At 45.3% G+C, this 15283-nt stretch overlaps 1 protein-coding gene and 1 long non-coding RNA gene across 4 annotated transcripts in view; both read left to right on the top strand.

The window, feature by feature from the left end:
* Positions 1–2711: 2711 nt before the first annotated feature.
* LOC309879223 lies at positions 2712–4342 on the top strand. The gene is made up of 3 exons (XR_014317694.1): positions 2712–2808; positions 3443–3624; positions 4212–4342. It is a non-coding gene; the product is annotated as an uncharacterized lncRNA (long non-coding RNA).
* A 628-nt stretch (positions 4343–4970) lies between these two features.
* The window catches only part of PTDSS2 (phosphatidylserine synthase 2), a 39299-nt gene continuing 28986 nt past the window's right edge, over positions 4971–15283 (top strand). For 2 of the 3 annotated variants that reach the window (XR_014317572.1, XM_082761115.1), the window contains exons 1-2: positions 4971–5145; positions 13860–13961. Coding sequence is in view for 2 of the 3 variants with exons in the window: in XM_082761115.1 (XP_082617241.1) it covers positions 5012–5145; positions 13860–13961 (236 nt within the window). In the remaining variant the exon portion in view is untranslated. Of the gene's footprint in view, positions 5146–5413; positions 5583–13859; positions 13962–15283 lie in introns of those variants that run through there. The other variant, XM_082761116.1, reaches the window with a different exon arrangement.

The raw sequence follows: 15283 nt of genomic DNA, 5'->3' as shown, positions 1-15283 counted from the left end.
CAAGCGCCTTGATCAGACGGTGAATCAGCCCTGCGATTACCATTTTTTAAAAAGAGCTGTCTTCTGGATTTCCTGCTGTGTTTGAAATCAAGAGTAGAGCAGGGGGCAAGGAGCGACCTTTAGCCTCCCAGAAGCGATCTGTAGGGCTGGCCAGGAGGGGAAAACTGTCCTGATCACCAGCAGCTCCCCACGGGTGTGGGAGGACACGCGTGTGTTTATGTGGGAAAGGAGTGAAACATTTTAAGACGGGATCCATGGTGCTTTCCGTGTCTCCCAACAGAATACCAAAGCCCTTTGCAATTTGAGCACGGCTGGGTTAAACAGAAAGGTAGGACAGCCACGTGGCTCTACCTGCACATCTGTGTCTTCGTCCTGCAAACTTTGCCAGGGAGGGCTGGGAGGACTTTGCTCTGCAGATAGGGCAGCTCCCTGAACACGGGCAGCAGCTGCTTCCAGCACCAGTCCCAAGAGCTCGTGGGCTTTGCTAGCCAGTGGGGAAGGTGAGTCTGTGCCTGCAGACCGGCTCTTTGTCCTAGGTGTTCGACCTCTGTGGTGTCTCTCGTGGCATTTAGAGGAAACAATGAACTTTTTCTTCTTCAGTTCAGAAGGCATTTGGCTCTGCCCTGGCAAGATTCAGCTCCTTTTGCAGCGAGGCCGGCAGCCAAATTGATGGTGTGCTTATTTCAGTGCTCTCCTCCTCACGTAACTCTCCTGCAACACTCTGCCTTGGCGTTTAGTGCTCTTGGGGGAACGGTGCTGAGGATGGCAGCATGGGAAACTAAAAGCAGGGGGGGAAAATTATGAACTCTCCAGCCTGTCGGTGGAAAATCTGGTTAAGGCGTGAGGTGTTGCGAAGCTCCAGCTTGTGCGTTTGCTGAGGCATTGCAACAGCACAAATGCTTTGTAAGCAGCCAGAGTGATTTGAGATGGTATCGCCCGTAACGGTTTATTGCTGCTGGGGTCAGTCACGTGAGTACCTCCTAATCTGCTGTGGTATCGCATCAGCCTGACACGTTTCAACCACTTTGGGCAGTGGTTTGACCTGCACTGAGCGAGGCAGTATTGAAGCTCTCTAGGAGCACTCCCTTGTCCTGTCAGTCCCAGCCAGACGTGGTTTCCATCTGAGAAGTGGTAACAGACAGCTGAAAGCTTCATGTATTAAACCTCTTCTACTAGAAAGAGGATGCCTGTCTACATCTTGCCTCGCAGTGATGCTTTCTGACAGAGCAGTCCTCTTCTGAGTGCTCCAAAGTGATCCTGCATGCATGCAGCCCTAATTTAGGATGGTGATAAAGTATTTATTTGGTCTTTTAGGTCCCCAGGGCCTCCAATTTCTTTCCTTCTTTCCAAGAGTTTGAAGGGTATTGCCTTCCTGTGCATCTGGCTGGAAGGACACAAAGGAAGAAAGATCATTTGGAAGAGGTTGTTTAGATGTGGTTGGTGTCAAACTGCAACTTTTTAAATTATTATTATTATTTTTTGTTAGAAGGGCTGTGTTTCCGTGAGGCACCCCTGTGCCACTTATGAACTGATTGGAGGCAGAGATCCTTCATCCTGCCCAGATGTGCAGAGATGAGAACTGGCTGCTCAGCCTCGTGTGACAGCCCACCACCCTGAGAGATCCTTAGCAATTAAAAAAATTAGCCATTCTGTTTGTGCAAGCTGAGTGGCATAAAATGGGTAGAGAAGAAAAAAAAAAAAAAAAAAAAATTTGTATGACTTTGGCTTAATTTTGAAGACATCAGTCAAAAAACAGATATAAGTTTCCAAGAAAATGTGCTCAGGGAAATGGGCAGAAGATAATTCACATGGGGCTTGAATCCTACCTGCTATTGGAAAAGCAGGGAAGACAAGAATCAGACAGAAGCCCGTGATGTCGAGCCACTGTATAAAGCCTAATACTTGCTGAACATCTTAAGCTTCATGTTTGATTGCAGTGCATATGTTTCTCAGCAGCTATAAAAAATCTTATTAGACAACAGCGCTAATGAGCAAGCTGGCCAGATACTGAGAGCCTGGCAAGAATATATTGGGTCTGAATGCTCGAGCTGCTGTCATCTAGCACCACCAGCTGTGCTGTGGAGATAGTTCAAGGGAAGTGGTTCTGGATGGGAAAAGTTCCACTTTTGAGGGCAAAACTTGTTTTGAAATTTGAGACTAAGGCAGAGGAAGAGCCAGTGTGCTGGAGAGGGCCAGCTGTGGCTCTGGAGGTGACAGAAAGCAGCACGTTGTAGCCTTCTGGCTGTGCGAGGTGGTGCTGCTCCAGGTGAAAGTACTGGGGGGGCTTCACCCTGTAAGGAATGGAAACATGGAAGTGATGTTGGAAGGGGCCTCTGGAGGTCTGCAGTCTAACCTCCTCCAAGTGGGTAAACTGTTGGCATTAGATCCCTGGGGCTCTGTCTGGCTGAGTCTTGAAAGCCTCAATTGACAGAGATTCATTCCTCCAGCTCTTCAGGTGACCTGGCGCTGCACAACCCTCCTCATGAAAAAGCTTCTTCCAAAGTCCTGACTGCACTTCCCAACCTGCATTTTATGCCATCAGCTCTAACTTCTGCTCTGGCTGTGCAGTTTTAGCCTCTTGTGCATTTCTTCCAGCTGTACCAGGCCAATGAGCTGCAGCTCCTTGAAAAAAAGACCCTCCGAAAAGTTGGGTCCTGGAGAATTTCTGCCTGTCCTGAAGGCCCAAAGCAGTGGTGATGGGCAAATGTCAACAGATACAAGAAGGGTAGGAGTCCATAAGAGCCCAGAAGGCTTGGACCTGACTCAGTGTTTGCCATGACTGCAGAAAGCTGCGTCAGCTGTTGCCTGGTGAGTACTGTTCTTAATTTGTTTTGCACATGTCTGGGCTTTAGGCTGGGCAGAAAGGGACACTAACATAGAGCTTGTTTAGGTTTCCTTTGTGAGATGCGGTGGATGTTCCCAATGTGACACAAAGCTGTGTGACTGCAGGCTTTTGCAGTGGGAGCTGGTGGCATCTCTTGGAACAGGCTAAGGTCTCATAAAACATAGCAGGGCTGCCAGGAGAGAGAGGGCATTTCAGGTCAGTAGGAGACTCTGCAGTAGCCAGAAGCGTACCTGCAGAATTTTTTTTTTTTTTTTTTTTTTTCTCTCCTCAAAGGACAGCAGTATTCAGCCTTCTTGGAGAATCTTTGGTTGAATCCTTCTTGCTCAGGTGTGGCAGCTACACAGACTTGCTCTGTCTTTAACAAGAGAGTAAACAAGCAGGACGGTAGCGTTGCCAACCCAGCGAAGCTCCTTTCATACACAAATGGCTCTAATAGCTCCTAGCTGGTGGTGACAAGCAATCCCTGCTGCTCATCAACCTGCACACCTTGCTCTTTGCCTAGCTGGCTGCTGCCATCATGCGGCCAGCTCATTCCTTCACAGTCACAGAAATATTTTCCCTCATTTCTTCTTTGGCTTCTCTTCTTTGCTCCTACAGGGTTTTCTTCCCCCATGTGGTGTCTGCTAACACAGAAAGCACCAGGATGGCTCTAGCATCTTGCTGGAAAGAAAGGTCTCCCTACCCGTAGGCCAGGAGCAGTATCTCACGTTTGGGTTTGCTCTGGTTGAAGAGCCTGATCCTTATGATGAGTTTGGAAAGCTCAGGATGTTCTGCTGCAGGTAAGAGACCCCATGAGGGGGTCAAGGAGGAATAAGAATACAACAGGCTTGAGGGCGTGGGAGCACCCAACTCGTGCATCTGGACTTGCCTCTCTAGAAATGTCCCCGTGTGTGTCTGAACAAGCAAGCAGGTGGCTCCTGTGCAACCACTAGCCCTGGTCAGGCTGCCCATTGGGAAATGGAAAGCTTTTGCCAGCAAAATGCTGCCACTTTTGCAAATGCAAAACTGATTATAAATAGTTAATGCTTCAGTCTGCAAGGAGCTGGGACAACCAGGATGCCAGGGGTGGAAGGAACATGAGTGCACGCTCTGGCCTCCTTGAAAGCTGCAGAACAGTCTGGCAAGGATCACTTGTCCCCACATAATTCAAGCGAGTAGACATAAAAATAAGCCATTTTCTTTAATTACTTTCTTTATTCTTTCATTACTTTTGTCAAAAGATACAGAAATTGTGCATCACACATTGCCACAATACTGCTACTGTCTACAGAAGCTGAGATGTACTCATGTACTCTTAGGATAACGCTGTCCTGTCCCAGCTGAAAGGGCCATTTTCCCAATTGGTTTTGTTTTGTTTTTCCTGCAGACGAAGCAAATGCCTACCACAGTGAGCTGTAACAACACCCCCAACAAAGAATATTTTCAGGTTTCACAAGCTCAAGGCGCATTCATCAAGGATCGGCCAGGAATTCCTGATGGCACTGGGGATGCTCGCAGGGAAACTGAACAGTCAGAGTCAACAGCCTGAAACCCTGCTGAGCCTTCGGTTAGCCCATCTCCCTTCTCCCACCGTTTCAACAAGCTTTGTGAACTTGCTCTGGGGGTGCTGCGCTTTGTGATCCGCAGCGAGGATAATGGAGCGACTTTTGAAGTGACACCTGTGAAGTGACCTGTGTGGGGCCGTGACCATACGATGGAATGGCTGGGGTTGGAAGGGACCTCAGAGATCATGAAGTTCCATGGGCAGGGACAAGATGCCCGGGGACCTCCTCCTCCACCATCCTCCATTGCCCCCACAGGAGTTGCCCCCAGAGGACAGCTTCCTGAGGGGACGGATGAAGCCATGACAGAGACAGAAGAGCCCTAGGGAGGTGTGCGACGTGTGCTGTGCGACACAACCCCTTGAGGGGGTTGGTTTCCTCATGCCCCCCTTCTCGGGGTGGTTTCCTCATGGGCAGCGCACTGCCACCCCGAGGGGCATCTCGGCGCCATGCCCCCCTCAGGCCGCCATAACAACGGGAGCCTCCCCCCTCCCTCCCCGCTGTGCGCTTGCGCGCGGCCCCGCGCACCTCGTCGGGGGCGCGCCCCGCCCTTTCCCCTCCCCTTCCCTCTGCCGAGCGCGGTCTCGGCGCGCACCCGCGGCGGGCACGCGCGGCCGTGGCCGCCATGAGGCGCGGCGAGCGCCGAGGCCCCGGCGGGGCGCTGGGCAAGGCCGCCCTGGAGGAGCAGCCCGACGGCCCCGGCCCCCGCCGCAGCACCGAGTCCGAGGTGTATGACGACGGCACCAACACTTTCTTCTGGTGAGGAGACAAAAAGCGGGGGGGATGTCGCGATACGGGGGTGCCCGCTGCAGCCCTGCGGGTGCTGAGGAGGGCGTTTTGGGGCAGCAAGGAGCCGGGCACAGCCCCTGTGGAGGGTTTGGCTCTGGCATTGGGGAGCAGCGGGAGGAGGACGCTTGGCTCTGCCCCTGCCAATCTGGGCAGCAGCAGGGCTCTGGGGGGTGGATCTCGGTGAAGCCGCCGAGACCTTGAGGTATTTCTGCGAGCAGGAGCCGCTGAGAGCCTGCAGCACCTCGGGGAGGGCTCTTCAGGGGCTGATCTGTGAGCACAGCGGAGGGACAGCCTCGCCTCAAGGACGGCAGGAACTTTCTTGCAGAGCGCAGGAGGGCTGAGTGCATGAGGGAGCCGCTGGAGCCCGCCGAGGTCTGCAGGAGTGCCTCCTGATAAATGGAAAATGGGTAAAACGCCGCCGCTTTTGCATCGTCTTCCTAACAGAGTTCTTTTCTGGGGTCTTGTGATGCCTACAGAACACCTGATGCTGTTGTGTAATCTCGCCTTCCTGCACCTTTTTGTTGTATGGGGGGGCAGCACGTAGTCTGCCGCTTTTACGGGTTCATTACCCAAAAATACTCTATTTGCAGTTCATTTGCCGAGGTGAACTTTTCCCTTGGACGTGCAAATGTGCAAACCCTATAAGGCTTCTGCTTTACCAGCTAGTTCTTTCCAGGAGGAAAGTAGGGACAAGTGTACCAGTGTCTTATAAAAAGGTGTAACTTACCTATTTTCAGGTGACTTTATTTTTTTATTACCCAATTCTGCACGTTGCTTGCGCTGGTATCCAGGAGTGTAAATGCTTGTAAAAGTTGATAAGTTTTCCCTTCTGTTACTTTTGCCCCATGCGCGATGGCATTGCGTGTCTGAGCGTCATTTACCAAAAGACAAGCTAAATTTTCTATTGTGTGCAAGAAGAAAAATTATTCAGAGGAGCTGTTTTCTTCCCGTGGCCCTTGACAGTGCTCTTGTGCTGGTTACAGAAAATATAAACCTAAAAGAGTAGGTGCCCGCTGCCTTTGCCCACATGAGCTACACAGAGAGTACCTTTTCTCCTTGAAGTTCAGAAGCTGTTGGATAAGGTTACTGACATGGCCCGCTCGGTTTGGAAATGTTAAATAACACGGGACTTGTGGACACAGGCAGGAATCAGTCTAAAGTAGTTCAGTTTGCAAAGGTAACTTTACTGCTGTAAATATAATGCTTTGGAAAGGTGGTAGTTCTTAGCCGTAGTCTCTTTTTAAATCTTTTAAAAACGTTGAAGAACAAGTTTAGGTGCTGTATAATTGCCCGTATTCTTATTCAGTCCTAATGATTTTAACCTGGAAAATACAGTATTTTAATTACATCCTGGGAACCTGCTTGGTCAGTACCTCGACAGCTCTTTTTGCCACTGGGAAATGTCAAGGAAAGGAAATGGGAAGGAGCTTTATGAAGCAGATTGGCTGGATCTCTTATCCCTGAACTAATTTCAGAACACCTACTGCTACCGAGTGCTGGAAATATTCAGGCCTGCCTGGCAAGCTGCTGTCCTAGGAAACGTGTTTGCGCTTCTTTCCAGTACCTGTGACTGTTTCTTGCCCGTCTGCTTACAGAATTAGCTCTCTGAATACAAACAAAGGACCCCTTTGTGGCTGAGGTTTTGACTTTTTGTTTTGTCTTGTTTTCTGTACAGTTCGAAGCACAGTAGATCTTACATTTGTATTGAGCTTGCCTGAAAAAAACAATTTATTTTTTCTTAATGTCCCCACGTGTATTCTGTGGCATCACTGTGGCTTCATTTCTGTGACCAGCAGAAGAGCAAATGCTGATGTGTCTTAGAGGTTTTTGGTAGCAGGGATTTTGTTGGTATTTGGTTGTTTTTTTTTTGTTACCTGTGAGCAGGCAACAAAATCCAATGGAAGTTGGCTTTCTGTTACCTGTGGCAGATGCCTACTGATACTTGAAACTGAAAAAGAGGAGCAACATCTTTTTGTTGGGCAGCAGGGAAGCTTAGTAAAATACTGTAATTTATCTCCGCTGAGTGATCGATGTAGAGGTTTGCAGCAACTCTTTTGAAGAGGAAACCTTCCTCCAACCTTCCTCCCCTTCTGGTAGCCAGTGTGGTCGCTCTTTTCGTGCCAGTCCTTGCGTCTTGGATGCTCTTTGATTACCAGTTTGGGATCCTCTGGTTACATCTTATGTATAATTTTATCCTGAAAGTTCTGCGTGGTGTAAAAAGCATAGAAATTGCAGCTAAGAAAAGAAAGCCCGTCTGCTGCTTATTTTATTCTGAGGAAAACATTAAGAGAAATCTTTCCTGATGGCTGGCGCACCAATCTTTCTTTGGAAAGGTAGATTTGTGTGGAAATGCAGCATTGTTATTCAAGCTAAAATATTACTTATCCGCTTGTACATAGTTCTTATCTCTTAAAAACTAAATTTACAGCAGCACGAGATTTTCTAACAGGCCGTTTGGAGGAAGAGATGAGTGATTTATCTTGGGAATCTCTCAGATAAAAGAGCTGCAGATTGGGTTGAACCTTTCTGTCCCCTCTTGTGAGGTCTGACTTCAGTGCTTTCAAGGGAATGTTCTTCAAGCCTGTTGGAAACTTGACATTTGCTGGACTTTTTTTTTTTTTCTTATTCTTAAAAACTGGACGCTTTAAATTGGGCCCTGGTGAGGTTCTCTATTTGCTGATCGACGCTTCTGATTCTCTACCTGCCCAGAAGTTACCAAGTTTAGTCCTATTGCATACGGAACTGATACGTAGCTCAGCCTGTCTTTTTTTAATATTTAGGTATGCCCTGGCAGTGTCTGGCTGCTAGAACATCCAGGAGGTCGTTGTGCAATCTGACCAAGTCCTGCTGACTGCATTAACTCTTCTTGCAGCTGAGGGTATGCGCATTGACAGAGAGTTGCATTGTTATGGCTCTGGCCCTCCCCGAAAGGAAAGAGTCACCTAGTTCCTGCAAGCAAGCTGGAGGAGCAGAAGAAAAATCTCTGTACAGAGACCTTGTGAGAGTTTAATGCCCCATGGAGGCTTTAAGTCTAGTATTAATTCCCTATATCAATTTTTTTTTTTTGTAGATGTGCTCCAGCACTACTTGAGGAAGATGGGGAGAATTTGGGAGCCAACAGAGGGGTCCCCAGGGGTACTTTCCAGGGGAGAGAGTGCAAGGACAGGCCACTGTGCCACAAGCAATGCAGCATGCCAGGAGTGCACAGGATTAGCCTCATCCTGGGAAAACTGCTTTCCTTTTAGTGGTGTATCCTGTGCACAGCAAGACTTTGTGGTCGGAGCTCTCTGCGCAGAGCTTCCTCAATGCTCTTGTTTGAACTCATCAAAGCGCCATCATATGACTTGATTTCTAGAACAGTTTACAGAACAAATGATCAGCCCAAAGAACTAGCTCCGTGCTTCTATGCAGTTTCATTTGGCAGAAGGGCACCTCCCTCTCATTCCCTTCTGTTGTCCTTTTTAAAAACGTGCTTCTTAAAGTGTTTCTTGGGCTCCTACTTGAGTATTGCACCTTATCTGTCATGCAAAATGACACTGTCTCAGTGGAATAGCTTTAAACTAAAACCTGAAATGGAGATTTCAGGTTCTATTTATTTATCCTTAGACAGGTTTAAGAATAAAAATATTCAGTACTTGAAAATGAGTATTTTGGGAACCTTGATTAACTTGCTAACTGTGTAGAAATGATGAATGGAGATGTTTTTTTTTTTTTCTTTCTCATTCAGAGGCAAATGACTAATTTGCTGAAGCGTGGTTTGCTTTTTAATCCATTGTTCTGGTTTCTCTATGGGAGTACGTGCTATTGTACTGCTCTTATCGGGTGATCTGATCGTTTTACGAGAGGCACTGACTTGTAAAAGCAGAAAGACTTAGGGAAGGAAAAGGGACGTTCCTGTTTAGTAGCACAAATACATACAGAAGTTTAACCAGCATCGTTTACCTTTACAGATGTGCTGAAGACATGTTACTGGTCTAAGAATAGGTACTTCTTGATTATCTCTGAGTTTAAACACTTTAAAACAGGCTGCAGCTTAAAAGCCCCAGCTGTGTCCCTGTTACATTGCAGATGTGGGTGCGTGGAGCTTTCGGGCAGTGTCACAGGACAAAGTACGTCCTCTGGTTGCTGCCGATTATTTTTTGTGATCTGGGTGGATGAGAAAGGTCTCATGTCATCATGTCATGATCTTTTTTTTTTTTTTTTTTTTAAATGCTGAGGCCTGACCACTTCCTTTGGCCCTGTGCACCGTGAACATCTGAATTTCATGTCGCTCATTTTGGATGTCTAACCAAGTTACAACCAAAGGTTAAACTGTTGAAGGTTCCAAAAGCCTCTCTCTTTATCCAGATGGAATTGTTTCCCTCCTCGTTACAGTTTTGGTTTTGAATGTCAAAAGGTTGGTCAATGTTACATTGTGATTAATTTTTTCTTGTATGTTCCCATAACATATTCCTCATGGGAACTCACTGAAATGCTATACTGTTGCTGAAATACTGTTACTTGTCCTACTGTCCATTTGTCATGTTTCCTTGAAATTCACCTGTTGTGTAGCTAGGAGGGAGGTGGAGAGCTTGGACATTGCTTCATCTTTTAAAATCACTTTCAGAAACGTTTTTAGGACTTCACCGTTAGTTGGAATAAAGGAAGAAAAATATTTGCAAAAAAGTTGATGGTAGGCTGAGTTGGGAATAGTTTCTGGTGGCATTCTTTGCCAGCAGTAACTATGAACATAACTTCTTACATTGGGGGCAAACCACGCAGCCTGTTCTTTGGAATTTTGTTCCAGCAGAGAGCTGACAAAAAGATTAACACATCGATCCTTGGCGTGTTCTCAGCGGTTGGTTTTAAGGCAGTTATTGCATCATTTCTGACAAACAAGAACATTAATGCAGAGAAATGGGTGCTAAGGGTGTGGTCGCGTACACTTAAGCCCCTTTTAGTTTGTGTTGGAGTTGGAAGGAGGTGATGCTGGGGTATTACTGCCTCCCTTCAGTCCTGGGAGCTGATCTGTCTGAACCTGCTGAAAGGAAGAGATTCGTATGGTTTTGTCTTACCTCATCGTTGTCATATACTTTATTTGGGAAAATAAAAGCTCTGGTAGTCGTTGTGTTGAAAAAACTAGTTTCTAAGTGTGACAGAAAAATGAGTTACTATGACAAAAGAACTTTGGGTTGAATGTATTTGCTGGCAAAGCTCCTACTTCATAAGATTCAGTGAGGGAGTGGTGTAGTTACTGATGCTGTCTGTTGGACTGACTTAATTGCCCTCGATTGGCATTTAGCTAAATTACGATGGGAAGTATTTTAATTGAAGTAGAACTGGAAATATTTCACCTAAATGCTTCCTTTAACTTAAATGGGGAAAGAGCTAGATGTAAGGTATGGAAAGGCAGAAAAATGCTAGTGCAGAAAAAATAAGCTCCGACTTTTTGGTAGTTTAGGAGTTATTGTGAATTCTCTTTGACCTTCCTGACCTTACATACTTTTGTGAGTCTGTCTTCTTAGGTACTGTTTTCTGAGATTTTTGGCATAAAACCTGGCACTGAAAGCAATCTGTACCCCTGCTTCTTACGTAGAGCCCAAACTCTTGTGTAATGCTGAGGGGAAGGCTTGCGGTCTGCTTAGCTTAGCTCTTTTCCTTCTCCAAAGGCTCTAGGCTAACTAGGAGAACATAAGCCTTTCTGCATAATTCCTGTAATGCTTACCTTGCTCTGGATGTTCTTAGCTGGGCTGTCTTCGTCTTGAAGCATTATTTTGGAGCGTACGTGGAGACTTAATCCCTCTTTATGCCGGCTAAGTCATCTTGACTGATTCTTCACAAGCACTTCTGCGTGCTCTCCCTTTTACTGGCTGCTGTAGATGCTTAACACTTTGTCTTGTTCCATGTGACTGGGTTTCTTTCTTTCTTTTTAACTTCCAGACTGGGAAGTTAAGGAAGCAAGCATAAATACATCCCTGAGCTTGTTTGATCAGGCAGGTAGGTTTGCAAGATGCCCTGCTACCTGTAGCAGCTGCCGTTGCTTTGTCACTACTGGCGATTTTTTGCTGGGAGCTGTCGACTTGCTCTTTCCAGAAGACAAACCAAGCCAGAAAGCCTTTCATCCAGGTCTTTGGATTTCCTGCTGGACTGAAAACATGTGTACGTGCTTATCCGTCTCTAAGATGTGCTACGAGACCATCTCGCTTCAGCTGGAAGTGAAGGCGCAGCTAAAAGGGGAGATGAGATAATACGAGGGATAGAGCTCGTTCCGTGTTAAACACAGGGGCTTGTTGAAATTCAAGTTGGTGGTAGACCAAAATAAACCAAAGGCAGGGGGACACGGAGCTCTCAGCCACTGACCATTTGCTTGGCTACAGACTCCCCGCAGGGCTGAATGAAACTAGATCTTTGTTTTTCTACTTGACGAGTTTCTAGGTGCATTTATCTAAATGAGGACGTGCTCACAGCTGATTTTTATATTTTTTTTTCAATTTTTGTGACACTGCACATTGGAAAAGTAACCAACTTCATATTCGTATTCAGACTGGGATGTGGTGAGATGACAGAAGACAGCGTTTAGAGATTTTTATATCCTCTTAGATACTCCTTTCAAAAATACGCAATAAAACCAGGCATAAAATATAATGCACAGCCTTGCAATTAAAGTAACTCTGTTGTGAACAAAATATAGGTTGTTTTTGTGTCAATTACATGCATGTATACGTGCAGTGACTGACACCGTGCTCCGGTGTGAATGAACTGGGGCGTTTCCTTCAGCCCCGCGCTGTCCTGTAGCCTTTGAGAAGGCTGTGTCTGGTTTTTTAAACTCGTGGAGGTTACAAAATAGGCCCCGAGTCACATGGCTGGTAAATGAATATTAATCTGTGGTGCCTGAATCACCTGTTAGGTGGCATCCTGCGAGACAACTTGCCGGGAAAATGCATCGGCTGTGCTGCTGTGGAGCCTTTGCGTGTTTATTTTGACATCTTGATGCCTTGCTAGTTTTGAAAATACTCCTACATCCTTCTTTTTTTTTTTCTGGAGCTGGTTAATTTGTGTCCTCTGGACCGCAAGGAGGGATAGAGTTAAATACTGAACACCTTTCTAACAGTGGCAGAAGAGGATTTCATCTGCTTATGAGGTATTGCATGTTTTCCAGTGGGATTAAAAGGATGCTGTGAGAAGTGGCCGTGTTTTGGACTAGGATGAACTTCAGATTGTGGTTCAAAATAATGCTTGCCTTCACTTTTTAGAGCACTTGTAGGTTGGTTACTGGGTTTGGTGTTTAAAGGTAAGTCAGCAGAGTTCTTGGAAATCTGTGGTGATCTCCAGTTTCTCATGCACTGTACAATATAAATATGTTTAACTTTGGTGTTTTTTAATACAAAATGGAAATGTAACACTACAAAAAGAAAATGTAACATCCGAAGGTGCATATATATACATCAGATACAGTACTTCTCATTTACTGTTTCTCTCTTCTCTAAGCTTGATGTTTTACGTGATATTGTTTTAATGGTTTGTACTAGAAGACATTATTTTAGAGGACTGTACAACTTGTGTCTTTATGATTTGGTCTTAAATGGCTTCGCTTCCCATGCTTCTGCTTGCGAGCAAAGGTCAGAGAAGTTTGCCACTGAAAATAAGGAATGGCTTTTCATTAGGAAATGAATTTTTGACTTCAAAAAAAAAAAAAAGCAGCATGCATTATGTAAGAATATTATGTGTGTTATACTCAGTAGGTATGTGAATATACATGTCGACCAGCTCCACGCAGTTCTCTCAGCTGCTGGGTCTGCCCATGCTTAGCTCTTCTTTCTTTCACATATGAATTTCTTAATAAAATTTGGGTGGGAGGGTGGCCCTTTATGGAAGGGGAAGTGAACAGCGCATGAGCGGGATCTGCCTTTGCCAGTAGGTTACACCAGCCAGGTCGCATCTTTAGCAGTGCAAAAGAGCAGCCACCTGCCTTTGCTGGGCACCTTTGCTCGTCTAGTTATTCCAGCAGAAACTCCTCGCAGAGAGATGGCTGCGTGGGGTTTTGCGGGCATGAATCTCTGCTCCTCCTGTTCGCTGCTAAGATGAAACGAAACTGTGAGCATCACTAGAAATACGGCAGCCAGAGGGAGCATCGGAACTTGTACAGTTGCAGCTGTTCTCATCCAGAGATGCTGTTTTGTAATATATTTTTTTGTTTTTATGGGAGTTTTGTCTGGCTTGAGCACCCTTTGGTTTTGTCTTGAGTCTGTTTGATTAGCTGCTGTTTTTATTGCTGCTTTATTGACAGTGGTACAGCAGCACCAAGTGTGTACCTGACTAAGCAGGAGAGAAATCTGTTGTGTGTTTTTTTTTTTTTTTTTTTCTTCAGTAATGTTGGTATTAGCACAGTTGGTGCTATTTTTGTTCCAGCTACCGTTGTTCCCATAGGACAAGTTAGCCCAAACCTTCCTTAACTTGAAACGCCAAGGGAAAATGAGCAAGACCTGTTGTGGTGATAGGCTTCTCTTGCATGCTAGTGCACAACAGCCTGGTGGCTGAATTCCATGCAAATGCTAAATTCCTTTTCCTGTGCAGTACAATGCAAAAAATTTCCTTCAGTAGAATTGACTGCTGTCGACACGTGAGCCTTACTGAGGGCTCACTCAAAGGCAGCAACTGGTGTTTTTCTGCTTTCTGATGTCAGTTTTCTCTCTTCTCGATTTTAGGAGAGCTCATACCCTAACAGTCTTGTTCATCCTCACGTGTGCGCTGGGATACGTAACCTTGCTTGAAGAAACACCGCAGGATACAGCTTACAATACAAAGAGGTAAATGTTTGAAGAAAGCGTTTCTATCTGGCATGTATTCCTGGAGGGTAGCTGTGTGAACAAGTTGCCTTCCGTGCTTTAATCTTACGGATAAGATACCTCAAATGCTCTTTTGTATTAACTTGTTTGCATGGCCCAAATGCACAAACCCTTAGCAAGTGACAAAAGCAAACATAACTCTCTAATTTCTGTTGGTGCTGGTCATTGAATTTAATTGCTAATCAGTTCGGTGTTGCTCCCTGTCATACCTGGTGGCTGCCCCTCGTGTATGATTTAAAACAAATCCCAAAACTCTTCTAAAGCCTCAAAGTATGCACTGTGTTCCTTTGGCAAGGATTTTGCTTTTTTCTTAAAATAACCTAACTTTCTGAACATGTGAACTGTGACTAAATTTCTCTCACTTAAGTACTTTTTTAATAAAATTATACTTGAGATTTTAATAGGTGCTCATTTGTTATTAAAAATAAACATGAGAACTTCTAGCCCAAAGGGAGACTCTTGGAAATTAAGGATGATTAAACCGCAGTTTAAACTGACTATGTGTAGCTGAATTTCTCTTCTTTAAAAAAAAAAAAAAAAAAAAAAAAAAAAGAGAGAGAGAGAAAAGAAATACAGTTGGGAACAAAAAAGGGTAAGTAAAGTGGTCTTTTAAAATCTGACTATATTCTAAGAATTAAAGCAGTGCTTACAAATTGCAAAGCATCCTTGTTATAAGCACTAAAATCATTGTTTCCTGCCTGTCTGGCTTCTTAAATATAACACTTCGTTTCTCCCCTTTGCTATGAAAGGATTTCTTCCTACTTTTTTTTTTTTTTTTTCCCATTTTCTATAGTGAATATGGATATGGCATTTGTTGTCATGGAGATGCAGGAATTGGGGTATTTCCTGAGACAGTTGTTATTCTATGTTACACAATAGTTGTAGTTAATTTGGTTCACGCTCGCATGTGTGCAGAGCTGAGGGTTTGTATTTTTATGCGTGGGGGTGAAATGGAACAAGCTGGAACAGAGTGGCCCGTCTGGGTCTGGGAAAATTTCTGCAAGGCTCTGGTGTGAACAAATGCCACTTTACTCCCAGTTACAACAACGTGCGAGTTCAGCGAATGGATGGAGGTGGGACATCCTCTGGAAGGGTAGTTCAGAATAAAGAAGTGGAAAAGCTGAAAGAGAAGTGATGACACATGGTTAGGGGATAAGACAGACAGAAGGTGACTCAGTGGAATATCTTATTATTGAGATTAGAGCCCTTACTGCTTTAACAAAAACAAAACCAAAGAAGATTAATCATCAGATTAACCTTTCTTTCATGAAATAGATGTTGCT

Source organism: Aythya marila (genome assembly GCF_965140915.1).
Source record: "Aythya marila genome assembly, chromosome: 5".
Classification (NCBI taxonomy): domain Eukaryota; kingdom Metazoa; phylum Chordata; class Aves; order Anseriformes; family Anatidae; genus Aythya; species Aythya marila.
Note: the sequence above shows the minus strand (reverse complement) of the source record. Positions and strands in the feature narration are given on the sequence as shown.